The sequence below is a fragment of the Globicephala melas genome, chromosome 15, assembly GCF_963455315.2.
Source record: "Globicephala melas chromosome 15, mGloMel1.2, whole genome shotgun sequence".
Taxonomy (NCBI): Eukaryota; Metazoa; Chordata; class Mammalia; order Artiodactyla; family Delphinidae; genus Globicephala; species Globicephala melas.
In genome coordinates this window covers 16,553,204-16,565,319 of record NC_083328.1, presented here as the reverse complement: position 1 = coordinate 16,565,319, position 12,116 = coordinate 16,553,204, and the positions used below count along the sequence as shown (strand labels likewise).

General features: G+C 56.8%; 1 protein-coding gene across 4 annotated transcripts; it reads left to right on the top strand.

Annotated features, from left to right (window-relative positions):
- On the top strand, window positions 1-12,040 carry RABEP2 (rabaptin, RAB GTPase binding effector protein 2). 4 transcript variants are annotated; one of them, XM_060284931.2, is made up of 14 exons: window positions 6-533; window positions 1,039-1,248; window positions 3,298-3,455; window positions 5,960-6,070; window positions 6,362-6,709; window positions 7,642-7,737; window positions 7,822-7,920; window positions 8,990-9,274; window positions 10,092-10,269; window positions 10,420-10,431; window positions 10,524-10,579; window positions 10,676-10,729; window positions 10,852-10,938; window positions 11,380-12,040. In XM_060284931.2, the coding sequence occupies exons 1-14, from the start codon at window positions 473-475 to the stop codon at window positions 11,479-11,481; spliced, it is 1,857 nt and encodes a 618-aa protein (XP_060140914.1). In that variant the 5' UTR covers window positions 6-472; the 3' UTR covers window positions 11,482-12,040. The 4 variants fall into 4 exon arrangements, with proteins under 4 accessions (XP_069899748.1, XP_060140914.1, XP_030727493.1 ...); XM_030871633.3 differs by having other exon boundaries at window positions 24-533; window positions 10,822-10,938; XM_030871635.3 differs by having other exon boundaries at window positions 386-533; window positions 9,119-9,274; window positions 10,822-10,938.
- Window positions 12,041-12,116: the final 76 nt, after the last annotated feature.

The window sequence follows — 12,116 nt, the reverse complement described above, 5'->3', positions numbered from 1 at the left end:
CAGACCACAATTCGCTGTAACGTGAGCCTAGCTCAGGCGGAAGGGCGGCCAGGAACCGATCAAAGGGGTCAGCTCCGAGGCTTGGGAGAGACCGCGAGAGCTTCGCCCTCCGTAGGCTGAGGCAGTGGGCGTCCCGGAGGACGTGTAATTTGAGCAAAGCTTCCAAGGTCACGCGGAGACGCCCAAAGGCCTTTGACGAAAGAACTACTTCGTGGTTTGAACGGCAGGCGTCCTTCTCGAGCATCGCTGCCCAACAAAGAAGGCGGGGAGGGGCGGGACCTGGGGCCGCGCCCGGGAGTCCACTCGGAAGTCTTCGGCCGAGTCTCGGCCACCCCTCCCCAACTCCGGCCTCAGCCTCGAGCCCAGGGCCGATCCGGAAACAGCCGAGCGGATCCGGAAACAGCCGAGAGGACCCGGAAGCGGTGAGCGCGGTCACCAGGGAGTGCGGGAACCCGCCGTTTGAGCGGAGGCGATGGCGGCACCTGCGCCGGCGGCCGCGGGCGAGGATGCCCGGCGGCGGCAGCCGGAGGCCGGTATGTGAGGATGCGTCCGTGCACGCGAGGGGCGGCGAGGCCGGAGGCGGGGCCGAGCTTGGCGTCGGTGGGTGGGGGGTGGTGCGGGGAGCCTGGAGAAAGGGGCGGGACCACGCCGCCGGTGTGTGTGGGGGGGGGAGACGGAGGGGGCGTGGTCTAGCGATTCAAGGGAGAGGGCCAGTGGCAGGTTAGAGGTGGGGCCCAGTGTGGGAGGGGAGGAGCCAGGTGGACAAGGGGCGAGCCACTAAAAGGGAGGGGTCGTGTCAGAGAAAAGAGGGGATTGGGTGAACCGAGGGAGGAAGAGGCGGGGCTCTAGGCAACACTAGGCAGAGCTAGGTGAGGAGGAGTCGGGGAAGGCGAGGGGCCAGGTGAGGGGGGCGGGGCTAGGTAAAGGTGCAGGGACCTTGGCTGCTGTACTAAGTTGCAGAAGTTGAGGATTTGATGCCCTGGGAATATTGGGAATCCGAGAGTGATGAGAAAAGAGGCTGATCCCTGTCCTTCACAGCGCTGGACCCCCAGACTCCGGAGGGGACAAAAGTTGAGGCCGAGTCAGGGGAGCTCGACCGGCTTCGGGCTGAGCTGGCAGGCGCCCTGGCAGAAATGGAAACCATGAAGGCTGTGGCCGAGGTGAGCGAGAGCACGAAGGCCGAGGCTGTGGCTGCAGTGCAGCGGCAATGCCAAGAGGAGGTGGCCTCGCTGCAGGCCATCCTGAAAGGTGAGGCAGGCACTCCTCCCAGACTCCCTCAGCCCCATAAGGGGGAGTACATGACAAGAAAGGGGTCAGCGGGCATAACCTACACCTATGGGGTAGGTTAGCAGGGCTGCCTAGCGCAGGGCAGACCCAGGGGCTCAGAGGGAGACGCGCCCTTTTCTAATTTGCATAGCGGCGTTGCCTGCGCTAGCAGCAGCTCTGTCAGTTCCAGCTAAGTTTAGCTCGGAGCTGCTACCTGTTCCCTGGCCCCATGTCGTGTCATTTCTTGTCCCTCACTGATGACTGATCAACCCTGAAAGTGAGCAGCTTCTCAGTTCCCTGAGAACTCGTTTGAGCCTCTGGCCTTCAGACTCGGCCCTGGGCCTAGTCTCTGTAAGTCTCATCATCTGGTTTCCCTTCTTCCCCAAACACCCCTGCATCTGCGCACAACCTCCCCGCAACCCCGCCCCACATGCACCGACTTCTTCCCCTCTCATCCTCTGTACTTGGGACGCATCAGCTCCCCTTATCCCAGATCCCCCAGCTTCTTTTCCTCCATTCCCCTTCTCCTGTAGTCCAAGGCCAGAGTCTCTGCAATAGCTCCCAGTTGCATCCCACCCCTTTGCTTCCACGGCCACTGCTGTAGCAAAGCTCTCGTCAACTTCCCCGGACTGTTGTCCCAGCCTTCTTACAAGTCTCCCTCTATAATCTGGCCTTGACATTGACTTCCAGAGTAAACTTCCTACAGTTCCCGTCCCACCATGTCATTTCCCTTTCTAACAGCTGCTCCTGGCTCCAGACTTCTCTGGGGCCATGGTTCCCCACATTTCAGGCATCCATGTACCATCTGTGCAACATGGTTGTCCTTGTATGACTTACCCTGTCATCTACTTAATATTGTTCTTTAAATAGATCCACTTTTTAAAAACCTATATACATTTATTTTAAAGGGAACTTCCTGTCCCTGTAAGAAACTGTGTCCTAAATAATAATAATAGTAATAATAATTACAATAACTAACATTTATTGAGTGCCAGGCACTGAGCTAAATGCTTTATGAGTATTTAATCTTCATAATAATCTCTATGAGTAAGGAACTATTATCCATCTCCATTTTACAGAGGAAGCTCTGAGGCCCAGAGAGGTTAGATAACTTGCCTAAGGTCATACAGATAGAAAGGAGATTTGAACCCAGGCAGTCTGGCAACAGAACCCTTACTTCTAATGTTAGTATGTGTTAAAATAAATAACTATGCAAATGAAAAATGACCATGTTCCGCCCAGCATCCGCTTACCTCCCACTGACATGTAGGATAAATCCCAAACTCCTTGGCATGGCATTCAAGGCCTTAGGAGCCATTCACGGCCACCCTCTTCACCCTTCCCAGCATCTCCTCCTACATCTTCACTCCAGTTTTTCCAATGTGTCCACCATGCCCCAGCCACACCATCCACCTTCCCACCTGTGAGCCTTTGCTCCTGTTACTTAATGTGTCCTTTCCATCCTTTACCACTTGCTGGTGTCTCTCCTGGCCTGGCAGGTAGAGTGAGGGGCTCTTTCCTCTGGGATCCGCAAGCCCAGGAGTGGTCCTTTCATGAGCTCTCCTCACACTGCTTTGTAACTATTTCCACGGCTGTCTTCCTCACTGGACTGTGGGCTCCTGGTGTCAGGGTTTGTGTTTGATTAATTTCTCTATTTCCAGAGCCCAGCTCAGAGTCTGGTCCAGAGTGAATATTTATGACTCTTACTAGATTTTGATTGTTATCGGTATGTATTAATAGCAACAGATAGCCTATCTTTAGCATTTATTATGTACCAGGAAGAGGGCTGAACCCCTTCCAGATATCACGTCATTTGATCCTGTAACAAGCCAGTGGGATAATCATTGGCCGAGGACATTATACAGAGAGGCGAACTGATTGCCCAGGACCATCCCACCACAAAGTCCACTGTCATCACTGCTATGGTAAATTGCCTTGCAGAGAGCGGCAGTGATGGAGCGCCCCCCGCTCGCCCCGAGGTATGGCTAGTGCACTGACCCTCCCTCTCCTCTGCCCTTCCTGTCTCGCCAGACTCCATCAGCAGCTATGAAGCCCAGATCACGTCTCTGAAGCAGGAGCGGCAGCAGCAGCAGCAGGACTGTGAGGAGAAGGAGCGGGAGCTGGGGCGCCTGAAGCAGCTGCTGTCCAGGGCTCACCCCCTGGACTCCTTGGAGAAGCAGATGGAAAAGGTTGGGGTTGGGATAGCCTACCCGCCCCCTCCTCAGGGATTTGGAAATATGTTGAAGCAGCCAAAGGTGACCGTGGGGCAGAGGGATTATCTGTGTCCCACTGCCACATCACTGGGAGCAGGGCACCCAGTAATAATTCTAGGTATAACATACACGAGCCCTGTACTCAGCACGGTCCTGGCTTGCCACTTACTAGTGGGATGGCCAGGTGCGTTTACCCCTCAAATTAAGAAAAGTCATGTAGGGAATTCCCTGGCGGTCCAGTGGTTGGGACTTGTGCTTTCACTGCAGGGGCCCGGGTTCGATCCCTGGTCGGGGAACTAAAATCCCGCAAGCCACGTGGCGCAGCCAAAAAAAAGAAAAAAGTCATGTCGTGTAGAGGGGAGGGAGCTAGCATTTAAGGATACCTCTCATGCACTCGGCATTGCAATACCTGCTTGACGGATTCAAGTCTCCCCAGTCTTTCCCCTAAAAGAGGGACCCATTAGATCCATTTAACAGATGAGTAAGGTGAGGCTCAGAGAAGTTTAGTAATTCTCCCCAGGTTATGCACGTAAAAAGGAGCAGATCTGGGATTTTAAAATCTAGGCAGTCTGGTTCTAAAGCTTTGCTCTTAATCTCTGTGGTATATTGCCTCCATTATTCTTGTCATGAACAATTGTAGGAAGCACATATTACCAAACTCTTCATCTTTCAGAGCAAATTCACATCTTCCCTCATTTGATTCACACAGCTGCCCTGTGAGGTAGGTACTTACCTCACTTTATACGTGAGGAAACTGCGACTCAGGCAGATGGAGTAAGTTGCCTGGTTAGAAGGACACAGATCAAAATAGGAGCCCAAGAAAGGAAGGTTCCAACCCACAGTTTGCCAGCAGAGGCTGCTACTTACTTGCATTCAGAGTGTTCCTCCGGGAGCGGTTACACAGGGTGGTGAAGGAGAGGACTCCGGTGAATTAAGGCTACCTGGTACAGCGCAAGGAGCCACAGGGCCAGAGTCGGGAAGTTCCAGTCCTGGCCTTGCATCCATCTACGGCGTGGGCATCTGCAGAGCATGCAGGCTTACCCTACCTGTTGCCACTGTGCACACAAGAGATTTGGAGGGTTAGACTGAACTTGTCTGAGACGGGTTTTTGAGTGATTCACGAGGTAGAAATGGCATGACTTGGAAGAGGATGGATGACTGGCAGATTTCTGCCTTGGATAGCTGGGTGGATAGCAGTGTCATTCTCGCCAATCTAGCGCTTATGGGAGGAGAAACGGCATCATGAGTTGTTTCAGATTTGGCTGTACTTGGACAGAGGAGCCTGTGCAACATCCAAGTGGAGGTGTCCAGAGGCTGTTGGCTGTGCAAGTTCGACAGGATCCCAAACCTGAAAAGACTGAAAAGAAGTGGCCAGAAATATGCCAGTAATGGGAATATGGGAAGACATATTGATTAGGACAAAGTTTGAAAGCCCAAATAACAGTGGCTTAAATAAGATAGAAATCTGTTTTTCTTAGAACCAGAGGTAGACATTCCAGGACTTATGTGGCAGCTCAACAAGTCAATAGGAACCCAGGCTTCTCCTATGTTGCTGTTTTGCCATAGGTAGCTTACTGCCTCATGGTCCAAGATGACTGCTTGAGCACCAGCCATCACATCCACATTTTAGCCAGCAAGAAGGAGGAGGAGTAAAGAAAAGCATACCCTCTCCCTTTGAGGAGTTGTCCTGGAAGTTGCACCTGACACATATGCCTACATCTCATAGCTGGAACTTAATCATATGGCCATGCTTAGTTATAGGGAAGCTGAGAAATGTAGATGGTATTCTAGAATTTAGGTCATGAGCCCAACTAAAAATGTGACGTTCTATGATAAAACGGGATACATGATGTTTGGGAAAGAAATGTATGTCACTCTACAAGTGGGCAACAGGAAGGTAGTTGTGACTTTGGCTCTGTACCATGTGACCTGGGGCAAGTCATGTAAGCTCTCAGAGCCTCTGTGTTCCTCTCTCTAAAATGGGGGTGGGGATTTCCCTGGTGGCGCAGTGGTTAAGAATCCGCCTGCCAATGCAGGGGACACGGGTTTGAGCCCCGGTCCAGGAGGATCCCACATGCTGCAGAGCATTGAAGCCCGTGCTCCACAACTACTGAGTCTGCGCCCTAGAGCCCGCGAGCCACAATTACTGAGCCCACGTGCCGCAACTGCTGAAGCCTGCGCGCCTAGAGCCCGTGCTCCACAGCAAGAGAAGCCACTGCAATAAGAAGCCTGTGCACCGCAACAAAGAGTAGCCCCCGCTCGCCGCAACAAGAGAAAGCCTGCGCGCAGCAACGAAGACCCAACACAGCCAAAAATAAATAAATAAAATATTTAAAAAGTAAATAAATAAAGTGGGGGTGGACGGTGCCTGCTTGGGAGAATTAGAAGAGCTGATGTGCTTAGAGGGAAAGCTCTGAACAGTCCTGAGGGTCCTGCAGTCGGGAGAGGGGGACAGTCACTGCCCAACCCCCCTTCCTCAGGCCCACGAGGACTCGGAGAAGCTGCGGGAGATCGTGTTGCCCATGGAGCAGGAGATTGAGGAGCTGAAGGCGAAATTGCTGAGGGCAGAGGAGCTGATCCAAGAGATCCAGGTGGGGCTTCCCTGGTGGCGCAGTGGTTGAGAGTCCGCCTGCCGATGCAGGGGACACGGGTTCGTGCCCCGGTCCGGGAAGATCCCACATGCCGCGGAGCGGCTGGGCCCGTGAGCCGTGGCCGCTGAGCCTGTGCTCGGCAATGGGAGAGGCCACAACAATGAGAGGCCCACATACCGCAAAAAAAAAAAAAAAGAGATCCAGGTGAGGGGTTGGCCAGGGGGCGCTGAGAGAAGAAGCGGCGCCGTAGGACCCTGGCCCCCCAGCCTCTTCCCTGCCCCCTCTCCCTAGAGACGTCCCCGGCATCCCCCTTCCCTGCACGGCTCCGCGGAGTTGCTCCTGTCCCGGGACCCATCTCCACCACTGGAGCCTCTTGAGGAGCTGAGTGGAGACGGGGGTGCGGCGGCGGAGGCCTTCGCCCACAACTGTGATGACAGCGCCTCCATCTCCTCCTTCTCCCTCGGCGGTGGAGCCAGCGGCAGTGCCTCCCTGCCCCGCACCCGCCATGGCCTGAGCCCCGAGCAGGAGGAGACAGCCTCTCTGGTGTCCACGGGCACCCTGGTCCCTGAGGGCATCTACCTGCCCCCTCCTGGTTACCAGCTCGTCCCAGACAACCAGTGGGAGCAGCTGCAGGTGGAGGTGAGTGGAGTGGGTGGAGTGGGCAGCCGACGTGCACGCATCCGTTTCTTGCTTCAGGTACTTACTGAGCACCTACTATGTCCAGGCCCTGAGCTAGAGCTGGGGATCCTGCAGTGAAGAAGAAACTTCCCACCCTCTTGGAGCTTCCTCTAGTGAGGGAGCCAGGCCCAAACATGCACATGGACACATGAGGAAGACAGTGTCACTGGGTGAGACACCCAGAACAAGACTTAATAGGGTAATGGGGTAGAGACTGGCAATGCAGGAGACCATCCTGGCTGGAAAGTGAGGTGCTTTTTGAAGATTGGGGACCTAAGGAACTGCAGTTTCCAAGGCCCAGAGGACGGACAGACCACGGTGTGTCTGAGGAGCAGGAAGGCCACAGAGGAGGGGAAGAGAGATGAGGTCAGAAAGGCAGGCAGGGGTCACAGGAGGTCGGCCTTGGCCTTGGGGCCAGCCATGGAGTTTGCATCTTAGAGGAGAAGCTGCAGGAAGCCTCTGTGGTGTGTCAGGCAGGGAGAAGCCTTCTCTGCTCCAGGCCTTTATCAGGTCACTGGGGCCTCTGGGTGGGAATGGACTGCAGTTGGGGGAGGGGGCAACGGGAGAAGCAGGGTAGTGACCGGTTGGGAGGGCGATGCTTGACATAGTTTAGAGAAAGGTGGTGACTGGGACCAGGAGATGGCAGCAGAGGTGGAGAGAAATGGGTGGATTTGGAATCCACTTTGGAGGCCACCGGGCAGGGACTGCTGGTGGGTTGGACCTGGGGAGTGGAGGACTTAGAAGAGTCAGCATCCGTTCCTGGGCCTTTGCCTTGAACGACTGGGTGAAAGATGGCACTGCCCACCGAGGTGCAGGGAGCAAGGCGTGAGAGGTCTGGCGAGGAGGGAAGGCCTCCCCTTGGCGGCTGGGGCTGAGGCCGGCGTCTGTGGCAGGGGCGGCAGCTGCAGAAGGAGCTGGAGAGCATCAGCCGGGAGCGGGATGAGCTGCAAGAGGGCCTGAGACGGAGTAACGAGGACTGCGCTAAGCAGGTGGGTTCAGCCTCTGCTCCGCAGGGCCTCCGCTCCCTGCCTCCTCCTGGCCTGGCCTCACCCTTGCCCTCCTTCCACCCACAGATGCAGGTGCTCCTGGCCCAGGTCCAGAACTCAGAGCAGCTGCTGCGGACCTTGCAGGGGACCGTGAGCCAGGCCCAGGAGCGGGTTCAGCTGCAGATGGTGAGGGCTGGGGGCCGGGACGGGAGGGAGAGGAGTGGGACGGGAATTGGTTGAGGGAGCCACGTGGAAGGTTGAGGCACCTGTCCTTCCTCGCCCCCTGCCCCCCCCCCACCAGCCGCTCTGGCTTTGCCCTGGAGTTGGTGCCAGGAGGGTAAAAGGGTTTCAAGGGCACCTGGTACTGATTCAGAAGAACCCACCACACCCTCACTGTGATCTTGAGCTAATCCCACAAGCCCAGAGCCTCAGCCTTGATGCCTTGAAATTGAGATAATCGGTCCTAGCTTACAGAGTTGTGAGAATGAAAAGCAGGGATTGCAAAATCAGATACTTCCTGAGACCAGAGAGGCAGATGATTGAACTGGGCCACGTGTGAGGCAGGAAGGAGTAGCAGGGCAAACCAAGAGACCCTGTAAAGGGAGCTAGTGCCCCTTGACTCGCTGCCCATGGTGCGTGGGAGTGCAGGCTTGATGCTGCCTGGTTTTCTCATTTGTTGGGAGAAGCCAGAGATCCGGATGTTTGTGTGTAGTCTCCCAGTTTTTAATGTTGTACTTGTTGAAGGTTTTTTTGTTTGTTTGTTTGTTTTGCGATACACGGGCCTCTCACTGTTGTGGCCTCTCCTGTTCTCCCATTACGGAGCACAGGCTCCGGACGTGCAGGCTCAGCGGCCATGGCTCACGGGCCCAGCCACTCCGCGGCATGTGGGATCCTCCCGGACCAAGGCACGAACTCGCGTTCCCTGCATCGGCAGGCGGACTCTCAACCCCTGCGCCACCAGGGAAGCCCCTTGTTTAAGGTTTAAAAACACCCATATGGACCAAATAAAACACCCGATGTGGCCTGTGGCTGCCACTGTGTGACCTCCAAGTCATTGAGGACGGTGTAGAAAGAGCTTGAGGGAGTTCCCTGGCAGTCCATTGGTTAAGACTCCACGCTTCCACTGCAGGGGGCCCAGGTTCGATCCCTGGTCAGGGAACTAAGATCTCGTGAGCCACGTGGTGTGGCCAGGAAAAAAAAAAAAAGAGCTTGGGAGCCAAAGACGCTTACTAAAGGGTGTTTCTTTCTTTCTCAGCCTAGAAGGAGGGCGTGGGCTTCCTGGCTCTCATTCCTGACCACTGGGAGGAGTGTTCAGGCTTTGGCCTCACGGGAGACTGGAGACCCCCTGTCCCCTTATCGCCTCGTCCTAACTGTCCATCCCCAGGCAGAGCTGGCTACCTCGCACAAGTGCCTGAGCCACGAGGTAAAGCGACTGACTGAGGAAAACCAAGGGCTCCGGGCTGAGCAGCCGCCGTCTTCAGTCCCCCGGGGCCTGGAGCAGGATGAGGGCCAGGAGGAGTCGCTGCCCGGCTCGCTGCTGGTAAGGCGGGGGACAGGCCCTTCCTCTCCACGCACAGCAAAGCATTGGCCTGGGGCCACGGGAGTCGGGGACGCACCCAGGCTGCTGTGTATTAGCTGCGTCACCACGGCCAACTCACTCAGCTTTTCTAAGGCTCAGTTTCCTCCTCTGCCAAATGGGACCACACCCCCCTCCCAGCATCAGCACAGAGAGAAAACGAGTTAACAGAATGCTTGATGCAAAGGAAGCAGTAATTTGGATTGTTATTTTTAAGTGACATGAGATCCACAAAATTGAATTCATCATCATCTTTGGTTCATAACAAGCTGTCATCATTGATCTGTGTGTGGCCTCTGCTGATTGAATTTATTAAAAATATGAACGTCAGCCGGAACCCTTGCCCACCTTGAGAACTGTAACTGACATCGCCTTACGTGCGCCCCGCCCCGTGGTCCTTGGCTCTCTTCCTGCCGTCCTGAGCTTTATCATTCCCTTGCCCTTCTCTGGGATCCTTTTTATTACATATACACGTCTGCCTAAACCGTGGAGTGCTAATTTTAGTTGTTTTTAGTTATAAAAACTCAGAATCTTGCTCTGGGTAGTCTCCTGGAGCTTTCACTCAGCACCGCTCCTGAGGTCCTCCACCCCGGGTTGTGCTGTGGGAAAACATTCACTGCCGTCCCAGGGTATTTGTCCACTCTCCCCGTGATGGGTGTTCGGGTTGTTTCCTCTGTTATGTTTTCTTCCTTCTTTCCTTCCTTTCCCCTCCCCACAATCCCCTTCTAGCCGCTGGCCCCTGGCCGGCCCCGCACCCAGCCCGTGACTTGCATCCTTCCAGGAGCTGCGGCAGCTGGTGCGCCGCACTCAGCAGGAGGCGCGGGCCCACCAGCAGGCCCAGGAGCACGAGGCCGAGCGGCTGCGGATTGAGATCGTGACCCTGCGGGAGGCGCTGGAGGAAGAGACGGCGGCGAGGGCCAGCCTGGAGGGGCAGCTGAGGGGGCAGCGGGAGGAGACAGGTGAGGGAGGAGGCAGCGAGCCACCCCACCCTCGCTCCCCAGGAGGCTGAGTCCCCACCCCCTCGGGGACTGCCTGGGCACCAGGAGGGGAGAGAGGATGCAGTGCGAGAATGATGAGCTTTGACCTCTCTTTCTTTCCTTCCCGCACAGAGGTGTTAGAGGGTGAGTATGGGCTGGAGCCTGTGCTGGGCCGGGCGGGGCGGGGAAGGAGAGAGGTTGTGGGCCTGACGCCTTGGCCCTGCCTGACTTCCCAGCCTCCCTGTGCAGCCTGAGGATGGAGATGGAGCGGGTCCAGCAGGAGCAGAGCAAGGTGAGGCAGGACCCGGGCCAGGCCGGGATGGCGGAGGAGGGTGGCAGCGTGGAGAGGACCCTCACCAGCCCCTGCTGCCCTTTATGTCTCCCTTAGGCCAGGCAGCAGGAAGTCCTGAGGCAGCCACTGGGCTCGGGCCGCACAGAAGAGGTGAGGATCGGGGGCGATATTGAAGGGGTTACCCTGTCCAGACATCCTGTTTCTTCAGCCCAGGGCCCTAGCTCTGCGTCCTGTGCCCCTAGGCCCAGCTCACAGACCTCCTCTCGGAACAGAGGGCAAAGATGCTGCGGCTGCAGGCTGAGCTGGAGACCAGTGAGCAAGTGCAGAGGGATTTTGTACGACTGTCCCAGGCCTTGCAGGTACGGCGTGCCCCCTCCCCACCAGACTGGCATGACTCCAGGTGACTTGTCCTCCGTCTTGCAAGGATAGTCTCCCAGTTAGAAGAGTCCTCTCCCTCCCTCTGGGGCTGGCATGGTTCTTTCCTCTGAGCTAGTGCTCAAAAAACGTTGAAGATTTTGTGCTTCCATCTTTGTCGGTGGTGCGAAGCCCGTGGCCCAGGGCCTGGCACGCCGACGTGCCCCGTGCTCATCACGTCACTTCCACCTGCCCCTGCCAACCCTTCCTCAGGCTGCTCTCTTAGGATCCATTTCTTCCCTTGAACCATTTTCACTGGGGGTTGGGAGAGGTGAGGTACATGGGTACACTGGTCCCGTGCTCTTGCCCCTCAGGGGGCTGGCCGATGGGGTGGAGGCTGCATTTTCCCACCAAGGGCCCTCTGCCTCCCTCGCCGGCCCCCACAGGTGCGCCTGGAACGGATCCGCCAGGCAGAGAGTCTGGAGCAGGTGCGCAGCATCATGGACGAGGCGCCCCTCAGGGACGTCGGGGACATCAAGGACACCTGAGGGGCCAGCACCACCCACCCTGGGGGGAGACCGTCTTTCTCCACTCCTGAACCGTGAGGCCGAGGCTTTGGGGGGTCTCAGGATGGAGTCTTCACCCTCTCCAAGCCTGGGGTTGAGGTGACGGGGCCACCGCTGCCCTGTCCCTCCAGCGCCTCCTCCCAGGGGCGGCTGGGTCTTCTGCTTCCAAAGATGACACCTGGGTGAGGGTCCCAACCCCCTCTGGAAACCAGAGGGGCAGGCTCAGCCCTGTGGCTTTCTGGCTGCCATGCTGCCTCCTGGGCTCCAAGCCTCCCGCCCCCGCCCCCACCCAGCCTAACAGCCATGCCTGTTACCTCCGTCCCCTTCCCCAGGCACAGCCGAGCTGTGAGTGGTGGCCGGGAGCCCTGGGTTGTGTCCCCGGGTCCCTCCACACACGCGCCCTGGGACAGGTGGCTGCTTCCTGGACTGCATGACACTAAGATGCTTGTCCCCAGGGGCCCGAACCAGGCCCCAAGGTGTGCACAGAGACAAGGCCAGATTTTTCTGTCATTTATTTTCAATAAATAAGCAGCTCAGCTCAGTCGGTCGCCTTGTCCCTGCAAGCCCCACGGGGTCGGGGAGGGGAGGTTTTACAAGGGCAAAGGGGGGGGGCGGTT